This window comes from Bombus affinis, chromosome 10 (assembly GCF_024516045.1).
Source record: "Bombus affinis isolate iyBomAffi1 chromosome 10, iyBomAffi1.2, whole genome shotgun sequence".
Classification (NCBI taxonomy): domain Eukaryota; kingdom Metazoa; phylum Arthropoda; class Insecta; order Hymenoptera; family Apidae; genus Bombus; species Bombus affinis.
In genome coordinates, this window is record NC_066353.1 from 7,727,285 (window position 1) to 7,751,083 (window position 23,799).

The 23,799-nt window shown below is 32.5% G+C and overlaps 1 protein-coding gene across 5 annotated transcripts; it reads left to right on the top strand.

Annotated features, from left to right (window-relative positions):
* Positions 1-271: 271 nt before the first annotated feature.
* Positions 272-23,723, top strand: LOC126921159 (uncharacterized). Of its 5 annotated transcripts, XM_050732447.1 has the most exons (13): positions 272-629; positions 1,417-1,803; positions 13,436-13,498; positions 15,519-15,866; positions 16,116-16,410; positions 18,862-19,003; positions 19,895-20,088; positions 20,372-21,017; positions 21,357-21,511; positions 21,613-21,768; positions 21,839-21,977; positions 22,155-23,017; positions 23,233-23,723. In XM_050732447.1, exons 1-13 carry the CDS (start codon positions 604-606, stop codon positions 23,380-23,382), a joined length of 3,564 nt encoding a protein of 1,187 aa, XP_050588404.1. In that variant the 5' UTR covers positions 272-603; the 3' UTR covers positions 23,383-23,723. The 5 variants fall into 5 exon arrangements, with proteins under 5 accessions (XP_050588404.1, XP_050588405.1, XP_050588409.1 ...); XM_050732448.1 differs by lacking the exon at positions 13,436-13,498; XM_050732452.1 differs by lacking the exons at positions 272-629; positions 1,417-1,803; positions 13,436-13,498 and adding exons at positions 13,900-14,035; positions 14,582-14,633.
* Positions 23,724-23,799: the final 76 nt, after the last annotated feature.

The window sequence follows — 23,799 nt, forward strand, 5'->3', positions numbered from 1 at the left end:
GGTTCAATTTCTACTATCTTGCAAACATGAATCCAGATTATTCCGATGTAAATGTACGCAACGTAAAATAAACGATAGACTAATTTTCATTTTTTTATTCTTGACTGATTCTACGACTACTTTCGTAATCGCCGGTGCAAATATGTATAATAACAGAAACTAGCAAGTTCTAAACAGAAACTACCGACGAACTAAAAACGCTTGTACGTATGTCTACTAAAGAAAAAGTTTGTTGTCAAATTTGAACGCGCATACCTACGTAAGTGTTTGTCATTGAGTCTCGTTTCGGAAGTTGGCTCGTTTGACACGATGCCGTATGCTCTCTGTGCAGAGTATTAATATTGAGATTTCCATATACGTAAAATTGGACGTGAAATTTTGAAATTCAGCACTGGATATTTTTGACGAGTACTAGCTTCGATTAGTATGATGATCAACGAACAGCTTAAATAGATGTGAGATTCAGTGGTGACATTGTGACACGAAACTATTGTTTCACGAACTTCTGACAACCGGTTGGGCAATTTTAAACTTTAATTACACAAAACATATTTTAATTCATCACAATATATTTATCTCAAGTTGGACAGTCGAATTACAAAAATGATCGGTATACCACATTGGAGTGGGTAAGTTAATTATCGTAATGATATTTTAAATATGGAAGACCGTTGTTTACTTTTTCATCTACGTAATATAAATGCGCTATTAATTTCAACGATGACAATATGTCAACAGGTACCAATTCGATGCAATCGATACTCGTATATTCTGATTCATATTCATATAAATATAATTTGTTAATACCTTAGAAAAATGCAAAGTGCGGTTCCTTTCTTTTTTAACTCCGGATTAACGTATCGTTTCTAATACTCTATCGCTTATTTTTCGTTTGAATCAAAAGTAACGATCGATCGAAACAACATCGATCGTATATAAAGTAAAGAAATTTCTGCACAGTCGAAACATACTGATTTACGATATTATATTCTTGTATCTGTTCTAATTAATTATATTATAAAATGGTAAAAACTTGTATATGTATATCCTATATTAATCTACTTATAAACATTCCACATTCTCGAGCGCTCCAATAACATAAAAAAAAAAAACGTTGATAAAAGCCGACATTAGTTTTGTCAGACTTTCGCATCCTTCGTTAATTCCAGAAATAAAAAATCTGAGGTGTTAAAATTTGAAAATTTTAGCCGAATCGAATAAACTCCGCCAACTGATCTTTCTATTTTACGTATGGACGCGTCTTATTTCCTCCGAGACTCTCGGTTCTGACGTGAAAAATTTCCAAACTCCGTCTAAGAATGATTAGAATATAATGAAATATAATGGCGAAACTCTATCTGTGCTCTATCGACGTGTATAAAAAAATAAAATACAATTTCCTGTGTACGTACGTAGTTGTTCGAGACTACGAAGCAAGGATACGCAAGGATACGAAAAATCGTGGCAAGATATCGATAGTGGGGATCAGCGGGTGGTAGTTGCACGACTAGGATTCACAGAGAACGGCAAACAGGCGGACAGTCGCGTTGTCAGAAGTGTGAGAAGTGAGTGTCGCTACGACACGAACACGAGCACGAGCGCAAGCGCCGGTCAATCCGTCGTCAGTTGCGAAAAGCAAGCGAATCAGCACGATTCGTACGCGTCGCGCTCCAATTTCGTGTTCACAGTGATTATTGGGATCGTGGTGTTCACCTGTCATTTCATCCAAACTAATTTGCATACGGTCGGCCGATGCGCCACGTGCGCAATGGGTATGATGGGAATGTTCAAGTGGCTCAGAAAGTAAGTCTACTTTTTTATTTGTATACTTTTGCATTTTCATTTTTTCTTGTCACTTAGTGTTGCTTGTGGGACAGCGTGTATTTTGATCTGTATGAAACGATCTAGTGATAAACAATTAAAAATATTACGTGTGTAGCAGGCTGTAGATAATGTGATCAACATGTAGTACATAGTTTCAAGGTTATTGGTGATCGAATATGCAAATTGTATATTTTTACGTCTGCTTTACCTTTGAAATTGTTTATAGCGGTGATGTTAATTAGAATGCTACTAGATTAGAAACGTGTATTGTTTGTTGGCTACTTTCTAAGAAATTTTTACAACGAACTTGTGATAAACATTTTAGAAAGATCGAATATCGTAGCATGTAGCCTTTGTACTGTTCTTTTTTTTTTTTTGTCAAACGTTTGTATTTATTGACAGCGTATAGTAACATTATTTTTTTTCTTCTTTATTTTATTGTCAATTAATCACATACGAAATCATCTGTTACTATTTGCCAATCGAGTTTCCTGTAGATTTTAACGTTGGAAACTTCCTTACACTTTGCAAATATTCCATCGATTACATAGTTATTAGTGATTTCTTAATTATATTACGATTCTGGATGATATAGTCCTACTTATTTCGTAAGGAAGCAATGAAATATAACGAATAGCGTTTTGTACATGTACTTTCATAATTACACCGCCATTGACAGTCTTATAATGTCATACTAGTAATGTAACTGTACTTATTGTTTAAGCAAAATATAACGCGGGGTATTTTGCGCTGCTTGTCAAGGCGAAAACGTACTGATACGTTGTTACGTGTATAAACAACATTGCTTTTAAATATCGTATTTCGCGTAGTTGTCATAAATTTAAAATAAAGGTGACACGACTGAAAACAGTTAAACGGAGAAGATAAAAAATAAGGTTTAAAGAAAATGATTCTTCGAAACGTTCGGCGCAATACAATTCCAACTGTTAGTGTATTTACCGATTAAAGGTCACAGACTTTCAGGAAATTTAAAACTCGAAAGATTGGGAATCATATCACTGTCTCTGCAAGTGAACGAGATAAATTATTCGAATGGCAAGGACGAAGATATTTAATAAATTAAAATCATATTCTATACACTCTACACTTTATTTATTAAGAATAATAATACGGCTAGAAGGTATTACTTACACGCTCGGAGTAATTTTATATTCGTGACATTTCCAATTTTATGTAATAGAAACTGTTACAATTACGATATAACTCGATCTTTTTCTATTAATTACTTAAGCATAGGAATTTAGTCGTATAACTTTTTTTTTAACAACATCTAATGACCAAAACATTGCATCGCGGGCATTATTTTACGCGTGATTTTATTTTAACCACTTTAGTACACCTTGCTCGAAGCGTGAAGAGGAAGTAATATTTCGCACAAAACAGAAAAAAGTAATTAACCAGTAACAAACTCGTGAGCTGAAAAACTTGATTAACGTCAATGAAAAGTTATTTCGAAGAAAGAAAAATGCTAATAATAACGAGATTCCTTATTACCGCGAGTAAAATAATTTCCTAGAATGTAGCTTTATTTTTCTTTAAACGACGTTATAATTTAAACGCTTATATATATATATATTATTCTGAATTTTAATGTGTTTTACGTATAACGTAAAATTATTAAAGCGTTAATTTCTTTCCTTTCCTACTCTGTCGACAAACACAAAAATTATTATACAACGGAACGAAAGATAGAAGGAAGAAATCGCGATTTATTTATTGCAACATCTCCAAAATTATGTCTCAACCGGCGTCGCTTGAAAAAGTCTATATCGTCGAACAACCTAATCCAACAGTTGTTTGATCTTTAATTCTTTTTCTCTTAACGTAATCGCGTGGTAAACTGTTGGCCTGATAAGGTTCCTTAAACCGTAATAAACCAGAGATAGAATTATTGCACACGAACGCTTAAAAGATTTATAAACATCACGATCGCTTATATATAGTCGTATCTTTCCTGAATGATGTGACGAAAGATTTAGTATCATACGTTTCAAGTTTAGAACACAGTACTTTAGAGGCATTCATGATGCATGTACGAACAAATTTTTGACTTTCATAAGACGCTCCGACATTAAAGTGTCGAATATTAATTAGAATATTAAGTAGACTAGACCTATGTCGAATATCAATTGAAGTAATAAGTAGACTAGAGACGCTCTACGATCATTTGCAGCGGGAACATACTTTTTCTAAACCAGATACCGATCGTCAAAACAGATACTGATCAAACTGATCGTAATGAAATTTTTCGGCTAGTCGAATCTTGTTTATAAAATTTTTTTCCAAATAGTTAAGAATAAATTACAAGATATTATTAAAATTATTTTATCAACTGTTTTATGAATAAAATTATATATTTTATTTCATAAATATTAATATCAATGTTTAATAAAAACTTTTGAATCAAAATGTAGTAAATTCTTTCAGTTTTTATATTAGATATAAGTTGATATTTATTAATTATTACGTCCAAATTTTCTGTTAATCTTGATGTTCTGATAATAATCGAGGGTCTATTTTATTTGAAAGATTCTCGAATTAATTAAAAAATAGAGAAAATGTGTCGGTCCTCCGTTTAGTAAAAATAAATTCGTGTACGTGTAACTTTTTTAAGAAACCATGTAAATTCACGTTTGTTTAAGGTATAGAATAGTATCGTTAAACGTAAGCACATAAAGCTGTTAACAGTCGGTTTGTTAATGTGACAGTTGTTAGCACGACGCAGTTTTGTGTGTTTACAAAGACTCGTTTTAAAGAGTTTCGAAGGTAATTACTGTGCAACTTTTGTTACAATCAATGGGTGCTACGACCTCCTGTGACGCTCATTTACTATAAAAGAAACAATTTTGTAGCAAAAACACGTACATAAAGCTTTTCTTTTCTGTTCAGACACATACAGTAATTATATCATTTTGCAATTTTTTATTGTACAAATACATACGTACTTGCTCTTTAATTAAGACTCGTCCATTCGATATTTATTTATTTTAATTTAATTTATCTATATTAATTTAAATTGTAGTACGTGCATTATTTTACGAAATACGTCCATTACGTACGTACAAAAAGTCTTGTACTTTAACGAAATTATTCTGATTCAAGAAATTAAAAACTCTGAAACTTTAATAAAACTGTACTATATTATTTTATATGTGTATTTATATACTATATCAATAATGTTATAAGATACGATTATTGATAATACGTCTTTGCAAGTCATAAGCGATATTTGTTCGAAAATCATAATTCGTTGGCGAATATACGTTGTACGACATCGAGGAAAACAAAGTCAACCTTCAAAATGAAAACAAATTTTATGACGCAGTAGACTGTCTAGTTGCTACTCGGCAATAGCGTATTGTTTCGTCATTACGTACTTCTTGGACGCTTATCCAATGACCGAATTCTATTACGCAACTATTTCTTCCTTCCGTGTGAGCGAATGGACGAATTAATTTTGCGCGTTTTACGTGAGGTGGTAAACAACGTAATATGAACAGTTTCGGTGAAACATACGAAATCATTAGAAGAGAACATGTTCATAAGTAAATATTGAATCGTCAAATATCTTCTCGTCAAATAGTTTTGGTAAGTTGATAACTACCGAACTGCTATTGTTGACATCATAGGTGGCCATAATAATTTCAATGAAATTTAATTTAAATCATTCATCTGTAGAGTATTTAATTTTAATTTGTATTCTGTATCTTTACGATAATAAAGCTCACTAATGATCTTTGCCACGTAAAATATAAAGTAGAAATAAACACAAAGTACTGTAAAAATCACCTACAACCCAATGATATTAGTTTAAAGTTAAAAAGAGCCAACAATTTATGTTTGAATACTTTATCGCCCTACGTGTAACTGATGTGATTTAAAAATTGTAGAAAATACTTGTTCAACGAAAGAAATGCTCGATCGATTTGAGAATACTTCGGTATCGCTTAGATTTTCGCTATTTCTGAAATTGCCCAAAAGTTCGGTAATAAAAAAGAGAATAGGAAGGTAAGAACGGCTAGTAGGAAATCCGACGGTAACGTTTTTTTGTTGCAAATTCTCACTGTTACTGTCATATCGAGCAAATCTACCACAGGAAACTGTGTTCAACAAAGTGAGACCACATTGTTCGAACCGACGCGGCGCGCAGTGACAAACGAGCAGTCGCTTCTTTCACCGCGTTACAACAATGAATACGATAATTATGGTTACTAAATATATCACACGTGTGACACTTATTACGATTGTTCTGTGCCTCAGCCTATATTTGGAGAAAATGGTCCGCTTTTACGTAACGCCGAGTCGGTGAAATTAATTCGATAGAACAGTCCCTCGATGGATAAGGCACCGAATAAAGATTTCATCTTCAACGAAAAAACGTTTAAATTTCGTCGATTTCTGTCGTAATCGATAATTAAACGTTCATATACGACGCTAAGTTTGGGTTAGGTTCGATTAAATTCAATTTAACGTTGAAACTGCGTTTGTAAAAAAGAAATGAAAACGGAGGACAAACGAAAACGTACATATCGAGGAGGAAACGAACCTTTGTTCGCGTAGAACGTGCTTGAACGAAAATCGTTCGAATCTCAAAAAATGCCACATTAAAGGTCTATAGATAATATTGGAAAGAGTAATCACTCTGATAAATCCAGCGTTAAAGAAGATAATCGATATTTGAATAATTGTTGATGCCTGATATTAGATCGTCGAATAAGTACGTGGTTAAAAATTTGCACAAGTAACTTTTAACTAACACAGAGAAGTAGGAGTAACTAAATGGAATAAATTTGCATCTTCATTGCGTATCTATGAAGATATTTTCCCGAGGAAAAACGTGAAAGAAGAAATGGTTCTGTGAACTAAACGATTTTTGCATATGAAAGTAATAATAGAAAGAGCTATTTATCGTTAGGTTGAAATTAACATCGTGTAATTGAATGTTAAGTAGATCCAATTAACTATACAAATGTCAGTACTTTCACAAGGAATCTTTGCAATGGAAACTTTCGATAAAAATAAATTCCACCGGAATAGCTTCGCGTTAATTCCCAAACGTGTCACGAGTGATCGAGTTTCCAGGATACGTGCGGAAAAAAGCGTTGGAAATATGGAATTCGCTTTACTAGTTTTTCTTTTTTCTTTTTCACGTCACAGCTTGTGCAGGAGAGCATTAGAGTAATTAGAACGCTACGGTTATTACGAAACCCATTAGAGGAAATATTAATATCTACGTAATTTACCATAATTTATTGCTATAACGTAAAACCGATAAGAATATTAATTTCATTTAAAAATACAGATATAAGAGTAAAACATGTGTGAAACGAGAAACAGGTACCTATTATATATTCATCTAAAAATACTCGATCCAATTTTGTATTCTTTATTTATTTTATATCATTCTCTGGAAGAGGTAGCGTGCAAAAATAATCTTCTAAAAAAGCGCGAATTGTTAAATCTACGCTAGAATTCGATCACAAAACAATAAGTACTTGATGAGAATATGATGGAGCCTTCGGTATCTGGTACAGTTAATAAAAAGCAAAATTTAACCTTAATCCATTCACGTACCTCTTTCTGTCTTTAAATTGTACGAATCCTTTGCTACCTTGAAATTACGTTGAACTATATTCTCTGTTTGTATTTTAAACCTAGCTTTCCTATCCTGATCTAACTTTCCTTTCCTAAATATCTCAACATAAAGGTGTCTTCGATGTTGTACATTTTTGCTACATTCGCCGTGTCATTATCGTTGTCTAACTTCAAGAATGTCCTTCATTTCGTTTCAAAACTTAATATCGTACTTTCTTTCTCAACATTCCTCGTATCCCAAACGTTTCAGACTTTGAGCAGAATCTTAAGGTACATTTTGTCCACGTCAGGTAAAAGTCAAGCGTTTCGCAATGGCATTTCTCGCGATCTCAACGACACGTTACGCACGTCACACGCTAACACTTTTTCTCTGAGTTTTTGGTGCCGATGCCATTTATAAACCGGCGACACGAACATGGTAACCTTCGCCTATAACACAGCTCGTCAACGAGAGAATTATGCTTTATCATAGACGTCGCTGCAACCGGTTCCCCTGCTCCAAAACATTTGGATAGTTCGCGGCGAGAAATGACGATCTGCTGTATTAGTTACATCACTGGTCCATACAACCGTGAACGTTACCGTGGTTATTCATCGAATTTATAGTTCGTGTTCGATTTCGTCCGAGTTTTGTTTACTCTTAATGTCTCAAGTGGAATGTTTCCGCAGTTTGCTCCGTGCTGTCGAAGTTTCCGCGATGTTTGCAAGTGCGTGAAGTTGTCCAAAGTTAGTAAAGTAAGTTTCGTTTGAGACGAGTTGTCCGTGATATTTAGTAGAACCAAGTCGATTCTTTAAGATGGATATTGTTTCACAAAGTTCTATACGGCTGAAATAATCTTCTGCTTCTTGACGTTACTCAACTATTCTTTAGAATCGAAATTTTACTTGAGAGAGAATATTTTTCACAAGGAGTATTGTATCTCATAAGGTTTCGCGATGTTTTATGAACAGTTATGTACATTTAGCGATATTAAAATTCCTCGTGGTTGATGTCCTTTGAAATTGAAATATCATCTGATATAGTGCGCGTTTAAAATCAAACACTATGCACTTGAAATATCCGTGAAGGCCATTACTCTATAAAATCCCATGGAACTAATGTTCTGTGAAGTTGAAATTCCTTTAACGTCGATACTCTTTCAGAGAGAATTTTCCGTTTAAAACAAAACATCTCTGATATTAACGTTATTAGTATCAACGTTAATTTAAGGAACTTTTGCCATTATATGTTATGAAGTTAGAATTATCGTAAAATTCGTATATAAATTTATATAACTCATTGCTTAATTTTCCAATTGGTCGATACAAATATATATTAATTATATCTAAAAATACGTGTCTATATACAATAGATTCGCGAATACGATTCTGAGAAATTAAAATTCTTGGTATTTTTTAAAATGAAAATTCCGTTAAACCGCTGTTCCGTACTAATGAAATTCAATGGAGTTAGTGGTCCACGAAATTAACATCCTGTAAGATCAACAACCTACGATATTCAGATTCGGGATAATATAAACTCTTTTCGTAAAATTGAAATTTCGACAACACTGCAAACGTTCTTAATTACGAATATATCATTCCATCGTATTTACAACAAAGTTTCGAGAAAGTCGATAAAGCGCTCTATTCCATAAATATATTCGTTAATCTAAAAGCTTGTTTCAACATCTTACGTACGACAGCGATGGAAAGATTCGATATCAATGAAAGACAACGATCGAACGATTGTGTCGTGAAACATACAATGCGAGATAGATGCTACATAATGCTGGCGAATAAATAGTTCGATCGAACGATAGACAACGATCAGACAAAAATAGATAGCCGGACGAGTTTCTCCTTAATACCGTTTGCTTTCTGCTTTGTGAAAATGTCCCGAAAAGTTCCAAGCGTATCAAAGATACGGGTTAATTACGCTAAAAAAGAACGGAGTCTTTTGTATGGTTTGGAGGTGAGCACAGTTAAACCGTTACCTTAGAATCAACGTAGCTTTGCTACGATATAGCGACCTCCATTATGCTCCTAACTAAACGATCATACGCTTACCGGTAGCAAATGTTTTCTACGTAAAATCATAGCAAACGAATATTCTAAGTGAGTATACAAAAGAGAATACGAAAGATTTCGACCAATTACGTTGTATCGTTCGATAGACAGACGTAGAAGTGGCCAATTTGTTTAAAGCTAACGGAATGTTACAGAGATAAAATTGAAAGAAATAGTAGAAAACAATATTGAATATCGTACGTCTGGAGCAATTAGAATGATAATTACATTTTTTTACAACGTTTCATTGAAACTGAAGTTTTATGTCCAACAATGTTAAATTCTATCGTAAAATGATATAATTAATATGTTTGCCATAAACTGTTATATTTTATTCGCGAAAGTTAGATTCACCTTCGAACTTGAAATTAAACTCTTCGATTTTACTCGTTATCGACTGTAAGAGATAAAATTTCCCCTTTTCGGTAGGATCACTGGATTTTCGAAATAGTAAATTTCATTGTTAGTGTAAAATATACTATATAATTATATAGTGAAATATTTGTAATATTATTATTTCAATTTTTAATATCAGAAGCGATTGCAGTATTCGCGTTACACTGTGTTAAAAGTTTATTTTAGCGTTCGTATTTGCGTTTGTCTTGTGACAAATTCGCGAATCATCTTATTTCACATATTCGCATTACATAATTGCTGCTAATGAAACTGTGACGATGCGGATCTGAGAATAGCGGCAGGTCAGTTTTCGCTGCACAAGCACACAATAAGGGTTTATTAAGCATACTAATATACCATATGCTTTCTCTGTTAATAGTTATGTCGCCATATGAACGAGGAGTACATAGACATCGACGGAATTAATTTAAAGCGCAAGCTAAAACGTCACGTCCTGTTTCTTCGCTGATCGTGTTAAATTATTTTAAGAAATCATATCATCGCAGTTCTTATTTTTTTCTTTAATCAGCGATAACGATTGCATAATATACGTTGATATTTAATAAGAAATTGCAGATTGGAAGCGACCGATATTCGTTTTGATATCTGTTTGAACGTTACGTTTAATATTAATAATCGTCGGTTGTGCAATCAGTGTGATAATGAATATTTATCGAATTTGTCAAAAGTATAAGTAAGAATTTTAATATTTTGAAGTTTTAATTATATTTGATATAATCGATAAACTTTAATTAAAATGAAACATTATTTCACAACGTTTGCACACTAGCTAACTATTCTAACGTGTAAAAATTTTGTTTTACTGCTATGAGACATGGTTGATGGTCTTTGAGATTGATCTTTCAAACTATCAAGTACCAATACACTTGCTATAAAAGTAAGATTTCACAAAAGGCAGCATATTACGCAAATAATTTTCTTATAACGTATAAATTTTCAAGTCAAAATATTTATTTCAGATTGTCAATAAACTAGTTATAATTTAAAAAAAAAAATAGACACAACTGGTCACCTAGTTTATTAGCCGAAGATACGTGAAATGCGGTCATAGGATGTGCAGTATTTGTATTTAATTTCCTTATTCTGTCATGATTAATCTGCACCACATAGACAAAATATGTATCGAGCACACATCTTTCGATAATTTGTAGAAAAATGCAGCTACATTTATCGCTTATTTTACGACATCTATTCGCTTTTATTTCTTTGAGTAATTTTAATTTGATATATCGTAAATAACATCACGATAAATTTGTCGACATAATCGTGTAAATATCTCATATAAGTCTGGAAAAAGTAAATTCTTTGTTATAATACCTGGAGCGTGAAACGATCTTTGCCAAAATTAACAACGAATCTTTACTTAGGTTTAATTTCTCGAGTTGTATAAAAATACGAATTTGCATAAAAATCCGCAAACTAATTGGAAATTTTGCTCATTTTTTCATTTACTCCTTGACGTCTATTTCTAACGAAAATTATTATCGAATGAAATAATCGTTAAACTATCGTAACGTTCAATGACTTGATATCGTTCTTAATAAACAGTCGCTAGTATTTAGCTTTAATTAAGCGAGTATATTCAAACGAAGTGAATCACGGAAGCGTACTACTTTTGCTAGCGTTCTCGCTAGTTAGTAGATTACAGTTTATCAGATTGCATTATCGTTACGTCTGTATCTTACCTATCTTCATCCGGCGTTCCTGATTTCACCGGCATAGAAATAGACGTAAAAATTGCTACTCTGTAAATTGTGCACGTTGTTACGATTCGTATTGAATTTCAAAGAAGAGCGATATCCATATGTAAGTCCTTGTACGAACCGCAAGATAAAGTGTTTCGTTTACCTTCGAGTGTAAATTAGAGAGTCTTAATTATGCTTCGACTTGTGTTCATCGATAAAACCATGAAAAAAACTTTATGGACGTTAGTATCGATAAAGTTCGTTAGGTTATCGCTACTCACTTTCCGATTTTATCGGTCGTTCAATTAGTCTTTCTTTTAAGATCGATTACAACTTAAACGATTCATAAAATTGATTAATCAATTAAATCGTCTGTAATAGTCAAAGTATACAGATATTGTAATATACATATTATTTATAAAAAATGCAACGAGTTGATTTCAATCAAATGATACGTAGAGGCAACGTTAATAATTATCAACACCATTTACAGAAGAATAAGTTCAGCACTAATAGGATCAATTTTAACCACTCGATGTAACCATTACGCAGAGTTTAATTAATCGTTCCAGCAATTGGTTGCAGGGATTTCTTAACGAAATCCTGTTTAATACTTAAATTCAATTGAAGAAATTACCGTTTACGCTTGATCTCGTCAATTGTAAGTATGTCTACTTTTCTAGCTACGCGATCTTATAACCGGATAACTTTAAATAATAATAATTTTAAATAGTAACTATTGAATCGTCTTCAACATTTCTATGGTACTTGTTATATCTGGATTTAATGTCGCAAGTACAATGGCTCGTAAAAACATTTGATCAGTTAACGGAGAAAATGTTTATAAATGAAACTTTTTCCATTAGCACACGGTTATCGCGATTGTATTGATAAAATTTGAGACCGAGCCAAAAATGTATATAGAGATTGCGAGATATTTAACGTAAACGCACACTTAGCGATAGTAAAAAATTGGCATGCAACATGGGATCCTGGTCCTCAACATACATATGCCTAAGTAACGCTATGTATGCATATATAGTGGCTTAATGTAGCGAATAGTTCAAAGCTGTGAGAATTTTCAAGATGGCCTAATCAAATTTTAGTAATAAAATTTGCTAAACTTGCCCGATAAAAATTATTCTATTTAAAAGCCCAAATTCTATATTTACTAGATCGTGAAACATTCGTTTTAAGCTGTCATTTGGTTTTTCGCTCTGTTAACGAATACATCGCTAACGATATGTAAACCGGAAAGAAGGAAGAAGCGCAGGAAAGAGAACAAAGTAAGAAACGAAATACATAATCGTGTCGGCAGTGTCGTTGTTCTACGATCCATGAAAAAGGAATCAGAGAAAGTACAAGTTCGTGGAGTCTGGAATTTCGCGGGCAAAAAACAGATATAGACTATTTACTTTCCGTAATGCTTCGGCTTTTTGCCATTCGAGTCGTTCCACTAACCTCTCTAGCTCTTTGAATCGTAACAGAATAAAATTGACGGGTCTATTACTTATCTTCCCTCTGAGGAACGAATTTTAATTTTAATATTATTAATAATATCTTTAAAGCGTAATTAACATCACCTGTGATATTGCCAATTTAAGATCTACAATTTATTTTAATATCTCTGATTTCAAAAGTATTTAAAAATGTTACGGTATTTGCTAATAATATTTCTAGTTTGATATCTGCAATGTAGTTCAATTCTTACGGAAATTTTCTTATATCTAGAGATGATGGTTTTTTCATTACTGATCGATCGAACGAATTTGCTTAACTCGGTTTCTAATTCTTTTCCATTACACACTGCCAATTCAATGACACGAGTGTATATATTTTTTCAGAGATACCATACAAAGAGATCGAAACGACTGGAATTTAGCTCAAAAGCAGAACGGCCTGAATAAGTAAGTTTTATATCATATTTGGCTGGCTCAGAATTATAACGATGTAAGTCAAAATTTTAAGAACATTGGTTATTTTACAATCGTTAAAAGAATTAGTCGTTCAATTTGATAATTAACTAGGTTATAATTTCATACTGTATTACAACGTGATTCCTTAATTTTTAAAATATATGCGTATGCGTGTGTATATAGGGTGAGGAATTGAATGTTTTTATAGTAATGAAAATAAAACAGCTCAATTTATGAACAATAGCGCTGAATTGACTTACACTACTATGATTTTCAGCCCGCCATTTGATGTCTTCCTAAAAAATCGTTACTTTTAATTTATTGAATTATTTAAAAAAAAAATGATAGTGGGCAGACATCGTATCTTTTTGGTATTGTACATTTATTCGCAGATAATACGAACATGTGACACATGCATTACACGATCTAAAACTACAACATGTGACACTCGCAAAAGTTTCGCATTCGATAGAATAGAGGTACTCACCGACTTATGTTGCTGCAATGTACGGTATAATATATCCAAAGGTATACAGTACTCGTATTTTTCTTCTTAAAAGTTCAATGTTAGGTCGGGTTCCGGCTCGTTGTAATATGTTAAACCTCACTGAACACGAGAAAATAGCGATCATTATCACCACACCTACCGTGGAAAATCGTTTAACGATTGTAGTTATCCGACGACTATAGACCGTATTGATGCTGTTCACTGCTTAGGACTTCCAAATTTTCACCAAACCACTACTGCGTAGTTCATAATCACGTAATAATCCATTTTATTCGAATGTCATTTGATTCAAATCAATATCGTTCACTTTTTAAAAAATGCAATATAATTTTTAAAGTGTTGTACTAGCTTGCATAACGAAATAAAAAGACTGCTCGAATTCAAAATTGCAACGTACCAATCGCAACACGAGATGCGCATCTTAGAATGCTTTTATCGATATACGATCGATAATTCGATCCAGTATACACGTTAACAACACTAGTGCCACCACGAATTTAGTTTGAAGGATACATAACTATTAAATGTAAAACAGAATTTGATTACTTTGATTTAAAAAATGACAGACAGAATGAAAAGCCATCAAGGATCGAGATATAATCGCAGACAAACTGTCAGGTAAGTGCTACATTTTCCGCGCGAAAGCAATAAACGTCTTAACCTATTTTATCGTGTATATTGTAAAGAGAATTCAAACTGACAGCATCCACCGTGGTTCTTCTAATCGACATCGTGCCATATTTAATTTCTTGAAAGGTTGTAGTATTTTCTAGTTTCTAAGCATTACCATTATCACTCAAACTTACTTTATATATTTAAGTGGTATATCGGTTACACTTTGGTGTCACACGATGTTACTGTTACTATCCTTTAGAAACATTGTCTGTCTTTTATTTTATCATTATCGTTTGTCATGTGTGAATTTTTCGTATTGTCTCAAAACAGTTACATTTGTGAAAGGGTTCTCAACTTAGCTAATGTAAGTAAGGTGTTACCATTGTAATATTTGTTACAATATCAATTAATCGTATATATGAGTGTGATTTGTCGATTATACGGTATTCTATGTGATTTGGTGTAATATAGGTTAAAAATATCAATAAATATATATAAAATTTTTAAATTGTAGAGAAAGTCAAGTGACTTGATTCTATTAATTAAAAAGTAGTGTCTCTTAAAGTGTCCGTAGATATTGAATACTTTGTTATACAATGTTTCGCTTACATAATTTATTTGTATTTTTACCTAATATTATAGCAATAATTTCGTAGTATTAATTTGTGATTTGAATTAAAAGAATTAAATTTTCGGAATAGTAGAATATTTTAATGAAATCATTTCTAGCAAACCGTTATTGTACTCATTTTTATTGAAATATGTACATATATTTTAACATGTTTATAATTTATAGATTATTAATAAATACAATTATGGAATACAACATTTCCTTTTCGAATACATTACTCTATGTGTTACTTATAATATTTTTACTTCTGTTTTTAGCGAATCTTATCGTAATGCTCTTCAAGCTTTCATAGATCGAAGACGAATCTCCGGCGACGTGGACATCGAGGCACCTTGTAGTCCCGATAAGAAAAGGGCAGACCTTTTGGCAAAGAATAATAACAATAAATCCGGCAATGAACGAAACATACGAGAATCGAAATCGATCGTACCAGGTGTACCGCATATATTAGCTCCTGAGATTTTTGAAATTGGATGGATAGCGGGCACGGAAGATCGATATCTGGAATTGATTTTTGCAGAATGGCAAAATACACGAGTTTCGCTGAAGAGGCATTCACATCCGGAATGCAAAGATGCTGTGAGAGCGGATTTAGATGTACTTTCGTACGTACCGATCGATACTCTATAAAACGATTGACTTTTATCGATACATTTATTTCATTTTATTCTCAAAAATATGAATTTACACAAAGCAGTTTATACATGTTATACGTTTTACGATCTTCGCAACTGACAGTTTAAAAAAGAAAAATAATTAATAGAGTAATTTTCATGAATAATATCAAACGAGACAATTAGAAACGATACATAAGCATTATCTTCCCACTTTGTAATATTTATGTTTCTGTTTAGGGAGATTCGACACCCTAACGTGCTATTGTTAATGGCCAGTACCTTCACAGACGATCATGGTTTAGTCTCTATTTTCGAATCCATCGATTGTACCCTTTATCATTACATGCACGATCAGGGTGAACGACTAACCTTACAAAACGTTGCGAAATGCGGAGGAAGACTGTCCGATGCTTTAAGACATTCTCACATGCGCGGATACGTGCACAGTGCCATCAACTCGCATTGCGTCTATTTGGCTTCTAATGGTGTCGTGAAACTAGGTGGATGGGAACTGGCCATGCATATCAACAGTGTAAGTGAACATATTCACCTTTTTACGGTGGTGTATGACATACGTTGATTAATTACTTTGGTATTAATTACTCGGTCAATATTTTTATAACATGGCTCATTCGTTCCGTGTTATATCGGAACCGTACTTTCAGAGTACCGTGTCTTAAGAGGATTGGGTGTACTAATAAGTATCTCATCAATGACGTTTAACGATATCAATATAACTTATGTTTCTAACATCTCTGTAATGTGAGTTAAAAGCGTTAGTGGCTGACTTGCGCGTAAATAATCCTTCAGAAAATGTCTCCTTAATATTACTAATGCGTAACACCTAAAAAGGAATCGTAAAATTTAGGATCTATATTTATTTTCTACTACATTATTTCGACGGATATTATTTGCCATTCTTTGACTATTCTTTTATCATGAACTAAGATCTAAGAGTAGAATAACGTAAAATCAGAAATCAAGCATTGTTTCAAAATCGCTATTCCGTACGATTTACAAATGTAAAACGTGAAGTCTCTAGCCGCTTAAAATGCTCGTTGATGTAATCGTAGTCAAAAAAAATCTTAGTCGATCGATTTTTCTTTCCGATCACTCCGGCTCTTTCTCAATTGGTATTCAAGTACACAAAGTAACTGTTTCATATTTATTGTCAAAGGATGATAATTTACCTATCGGCGAAACGTGCATCTCATAAGTGAACTTTATACAAACAAAACAGCACGTCCGTAATAAATTGTTAAACCAGGTTGCATTAAAGCATTTCAATAAATCTTTGCGCTGCACATTCTTTCGCGGACAATGAAGAAATTGATTGTCATGGAAAAATAATGATATGGCGAATTACTCGTTCGTCATCGGACGAAATTAATTGAAAATAATCCATACGTGTGGAACTGGTGTGCGGACTGTTTTTTACATGGTGTGACTACTTAACGGTTCCTTTTCTATAAATCCTCAGCGATTAATTCATGCAAAATATTTGCGAACAAATATCGGTGTGTTACCTCTTCGCACGATGTGAATCGACTTTCACAGAGCCAACAGCAATTATTCTTTTCTGCGTGAATCGTCAGGTTATTAACGAAAGAAAGAACCCAGTCGCAAAGAACAATAAAGGTAAAAAGTCGTGTGTTGAAAGTTGGTTTCACTATTGGAAGTTAACGAACTGATTATGATGCGGTAGATCGAGCATTGATGAAAAATATAATAATTCACACGTTGCATAAGTATACTAGCGAGATTTCGACAATTTCAGTGAAAGGATTAAACGCTTATTAGATTTCATATCCATTAAATTATAATCTATGTGATTTATTTTATAATGCGACACGTGTGTCGTACAGCGATATTTAATATCTTTTAACTAATATTAGATGCTCTTTTGTACCCGATTTTTACTTTATTCTTACAAAATCTTGATCAATTCGAAATGTGAAAAAAAAAAGGTTCTTCCGACATACGCGAAATCCCCTAATTATCATTTCGTGAACTACACACAGCTGACATTAAGTATAACGTCATATCCGTTTTTTCATTGACGCACCCAACAGTATTTCGTAGCAGGAAATTGTCGGCATCGCTTCTCACCAAATGTTCATTTTTGAATAAAGTCACTGTACCGTAACACTGTTAATTACGTTCAGCGGATGAAACATGGAAATTCACGCTAATCATAGGTAGCGGATAGCTGAATCTGTCGTGTACATTATTTTTGAACGCATGACTCAATCTAAATTCATATACTGTGTTTGTTTCGCCACAAACAAAACACTTAATATATCTTTTAATTCGTCAACTAAGAGCATGTCTATATTTCCAAAATATTTTATCGTTGAATTGCTGGATATTTAAAAGAACTCCGCTTAATTAGCAGCTTGCGTTTATATGGATACTTCTTTGTGGCAAAATGCTAGAAAACCTGATTTTGCCATTTACGTACTGTGTACTTTAGGTATTATGCCTAAAACCAGTGTTGCAGATATTTTTACGACGAGAATTATACTAGAATGCGTGAATCAAGCAGCTCTAACATACACGCGAAGGTTTGAATAGATTCTGTGAATTTTGCACAATCTTCCGTCTCGATTCGCGCTCAGTTCCCACGGATATTTTTTACAGCAACGCCTAATGTTGCAATGTACGCGCATATTATAATGTAAAGATACTTTACGAAATGAAAGATATCTTAATATAACTTTAAACGTAATACAGATATATCAAAGTTTTAGTTGGTAATACAAAATAAAGAAGAATCGATAGACTTTAAAAAGTCACGAAATATTTTGTAAACGTATAAAGATATCTTATATAATATACGCCAGTGTTCTTTTTTTTTTTTTTTACGAATATAACCGATCTACCTTCTCGAATACGCAATTTATATATTTATACACAAGTGCCATTGAGAAGCATTTTTATTAACTTTCTTTTGACAAGATTGTATTTTTTAATTTTACTATAGCCAAAACCAGAGAGAGAATACGAGGAACGTTTAAGAAACGAGATTTTTCACTGGCAAGCGCCAGAACTTTTTCACGGTTACGAACCATATAAACAGAGCGATGTATACGGACTGGCTTTATTGATTTGGGAAATGTGTACAAGTAAGTGTCCAATCAAATCCGAATCGTCGATCCTTCTTCCACTAATTTTATATATATATATATAATACGCTCAATTCGTATAAGAATCCGAAACGAGTTTTGTGTATTCGAAGAATTTCATACGCATCGTACGATTTCTTCGCCTGAATCTGAACGATTAGGAGATTAACTTTTCAAGCAGAAACGCCACCAACAACTCGATATAAAAATGAAACAGGTTTAGAACGAATAAGGAAACGAAATCACATTCACTGAGATTTCAATAGTTTTGAACGAACGGTGTGATTTTCGTGGCACTGCGTTTATTATTCGATTATTATTTCAAAATATTTACTTATAATAAGCAGGATAACATATGCGCGTATGATGCACGTTTGCTTTTTAATTATAAGTGAAATAGCAGCAACCATATTTGTGTCTCTTATATTTATAATTAATATGTATATCGTAATTTTATATTAGATTGGATTAATTAAGACCTACTGGTGCAATCTGTAGTGCAATCGTACGCGAACAATTTTCAAACGTAATTTTCTCAAGAACGAAGCTGTGCAAGCGTATATTTTCGTTTTATTATCTCATAAGGAATCCATCTATGTCCGATTGTACTACCTGTACAGAAACACCCTGCAGTTTAATGCTTTCTATGTCGTTATTTTTTCTTCATATTCTAAAAATTAAAATTCGATTTTTTAGATATATATCGTCTAAAATTTGTACATCCCTCGTTTTTTGTATAAAAGCAAAAAAAAAAAAAAAGAAAATAATCCTCCGAAAGCTTTTCTCTGCAACGACTAATTTTAGTCCTTGCATCGTACATTAATAAATATCCGTATGCGTAAAATTATGAATTGGTCGATAAGAAAATATTGATTTTTGATTAATAAATAGCGTGTGTACCATGGAGTGGACATAGTAAAGCAGACGTGGAAAGACAATACGTGCATTGGAAACGTGGTGTTATTATGGATTTATATGATTTTCCACCATTGTTGCATAATTTACTAGACGCTGGACTACAATTAGATGTTAACAAAAGGACAATGGATATGGATAGAATGCGTAGATTTCTCCAGAGATTGGAGGTACGTTTCTGTAAAAAAAAAAGAAATCTAGATTTAAGCTTCATTAAAATATTAAATCTCGTGACATCTTATTTAATTCAGAAATATAGCATCAATGAAATTTGTTATTAGGTGATTTAAAAAATTATATAATATCGATCTAATTTTGTACATTTTTACATGTCCATTAAATTTCAATAGATGTGATAGAGGAATTTTATTTCTGTGCAGTTTTCACTTTTAAAAACTCTAAGATCTTTGTAGATGCCACGAATTTCTATCGAACATGTATCATCAATTTTAGACGCAATACGAACGTGAACAACCAGTTTATGTCAACCAATGCGTAAACAATAATAACGAAGCTGAAAATATTTATATCTCGCCAATGAAATCTCCCATGTCGAAAAATAAGGGTTCGAAACTGACGAAAAGCGTTTCAGCCAAACATTTATCTCATCCCGCGATAAGTCCAGACTCTTCATCGAGGCAACAACATTCGTATTCAAGAAAGTCAATACCCAAGCAAAATTCAAATCAAAAAGTAACACCCGATATCGAAGAAATAAATTTCTTTGCTGACGATGTTAAAGGCAATACTAGAAACGATATAGAGAAAAACACGAACATTATTAGCAATTTACAAAATAGTTATAAGAAGATTAACCATCCGACTACTAACGTAGAAGTGTCAAATATTCGGAATGAAGAATTCAATGCACAAGAAATTTCGCAACCGTGGAACAATACTTATAGAAAAGTCAAAGCACAACAGGAAGCAACAGAGTCTAGAACAACATCGGTTTATTCCTCGCCATTGTTAGAATCTTCAGACAATGAATCCTACAAAGACGCAAGAACTAACTTAAAACGAGTGAAAGAAACATTGGCAAATAAAAAGCAACATTTCTTCTACGGCACCGAATCGTCACTTACATCTCCAAATATGAGTACGTATTCCTTTTTTTATTTTGTATTATTTGAAAAATGTTTCGAAATCATTTGGAGTCTGATAAATACAATGGTAAAAGATCTATAATTCCTTTCTGCAATTAGAAAAATTAAAAAGACCAATCAAAAAATTGGGAGTATTTTTATTAAATTAAGAGAATGAATTAAAGTCCTAATAAAAGTTTAATAATTCTTCCGAATGTACGTTCCCATTATTATATATTAATTTTTAAACGATGTAAAGTTACAAATATAATGCTAATAACATATTTAAATAAATAATATATTTCAATTATTGCAACACTACTTTATGTAGTTTTTTAATCATCTTAAATCAGGTCCGACCAGTAAAATGATCACTAACGTAAAAAGCAAGGCTTACGAACCACATAAGCCAGCTAGTCACAAAACTAGCTTAGAACCAAAATACAGTAAATCTCCTAATCAGTATGATCCGATTTACTTGAAGTCAACGTTTCAACAATATCGTAAGGTACAATTTTCTTTAAAATTAGTTTAAGATACTCTGGGCTCTACTAGATCGTTCTTCAACAAGTAACATTGAATCTCATTATGTTCCAATGCATGCTACAGATTCCCTATTTAAATACTCCTGAGGGCATCAAGGGTGCAATAATACAACCACAAGTATTGAATCCCAATCCACAAACTTTCTTCGAAACATCTTTATGGAGAAAGGAGAAGTTAATTTGCTTATCTAAAATGAGAAAAATGCATAACGATGAATCTGTAAGAATTTATATTATTTTGTTTTTGAAAATCCTAGAAATCTTTACGATTATATACTTTATAATTACAGCCGCGCTACCTTGCAGAACAGATAGACGATAGCGATATTCTTTCCACTGAAGCTACGACTAAAAATCAAACAGGAAAATCGACAGAATCGATTTCTATCAACAACAATATTACTTACGTCGTAAATAAAAACTCGGACGGTAATAAATCAATTTAGTAAAAATAAAATACTTTTCTAATCTTCTTGTCTCAGGCTGAAATAATGCTATTCCTGTTTAAGTAGTTTTGAAAAGTTATTATTATATTATAATGTTCTAAAATTTATAACATTTTCTTATCTTTAGTGTAACAATTAATCTTTATGATAAAACGATTAGCCACTAAAACAGAAACCAGCCTGGGAGGATCTGAACAAGTATACGAAAATATAAACAATTCAACGTCGGCCACTGGTCTTCAGAGCGAACCCTTGCGAGTTTTAAAAGATGCTTTGGACCGAGCTACAAAAATTGTGCGCTCCGTTACTCCAAATAGTAACGATTCATGTCCGTCTCCTACATTTAAAAACTCTTATCGGGACTTTGAAGTAAATTTGGGTGATAATCAAGCCAAGAAGGATATTTTCGAAAATCTGTACGATTTACAAAATAACAGGGACGACGAGGAAATTAGAGCTATTGAACGGTCAACGACAAAAGACAAATCATTTTTGTTCGATAAGTCTAATGTAAATAACCCGATGATTAGCAATGAAACACAAAGCGAGTCTAGTAATAATAATGGCATTAGCCTTACCACATTAGGCACTAGCCTTGAAAACTACAGCCATTCATACGACACAACGAATAACAGAAATTTTGTTTGCGAATCAATTGCTGAAACGTCAAATGAATTCAATGCTATGTACATTGATACGATATCAGAAGAAAAAAAGGCTGAATCTTTAGACAATAAAGTAATTAGTATTAAAGAAAACGCCAAAGCCTCCGAAACTGCACAAAAGTCTGAAATATCCGTTCAGGAAAGCGATGTCGAAATTAAAATAGAAATTAAGGAAAATGAACAAAAGTCTGCTATGTCAAATCTTGATTTTACGTTTATGAACGATAGTACGAAATACAGAAACTGCAAAACGTGTCATCACAGTAATTTACCAAGGCGGCGTTCTTTACCAGCAACATTGAACCAATTGAGAATAGCTAACAACTCGGCCTTAGGGAAATTACCTATACGCAGAGGGGTAAGCTATCTATTCAATAAAAGTTATAGCACGCTATATATGTACTACATATGCTTTAAGCATTTATGCAATTAATTATTTTGTTTATTATTAATTAATAATATAAATAAAAAGAAAAATTCATATAAAAATGCAATAAAGCAGATATTAATATCAACGATAATTAATGGAAAAGCATTAAATGACAAATATTTACTTTACTTATATTGTTACAGGATATTCCAGACAACACCATCGAAGATTTATACATAGATGACGAATTTGGTGATGAATTAAACATAAATATGGTTTTGTTAGATGATAGTTTATTACTTGACGAGGATTTCTTATCCGAAGTATCGGAGCAATGGAATACTATAAAATAATAATTATCATTTACGTTATTCTAACACTGCTAATAATTTATTATAATTTACTTTTAAAAAATATAACCATTATTACATAGTTAAGAAGTTCCAATTCAGTTGGAATACGCGGTATCGAAAAATAAACATTTACACTTACTTTATATTCGTTTTCAAAAAATATTCATATATTTTGCATTTTGACATGTGTACGACAGTTAAAACATAACTATGTATTTCTTCTTCGTGTAAAATATATCATTAAGTACTGTAAAGTACGAATACACACACAGTAATATTTTTCGTATATAATATAAATGTAAATAATAAATACCATTTATATAAAAATATTGCAAAATATTGGAACAGATGTTTTTAATATTACTTCCTAATTATAACTAATACATATATATACATACAAAAACAAAATATTTTAGT

Coding starts and splice junctions, on each gene's coding strand:
- LOC126921159 (XM_050732447.1), top strand. CDS start 604: ATGATCGGTATACCACATTGGAGTGG. Junction 630..1,416: donor GGTATACCACATTGGAGTGG/GTAAGTTAATTA, acceptor GTACGTACGTAG/TTGTTCGAGACTACGAAGCA. Junction 21,978..22,154: donor CGTAAATAAAAACTCGGACG/GTAATAAATCAA, acceptor TAAAACGATTAG/CCACTAAAACAGAAACCAGC.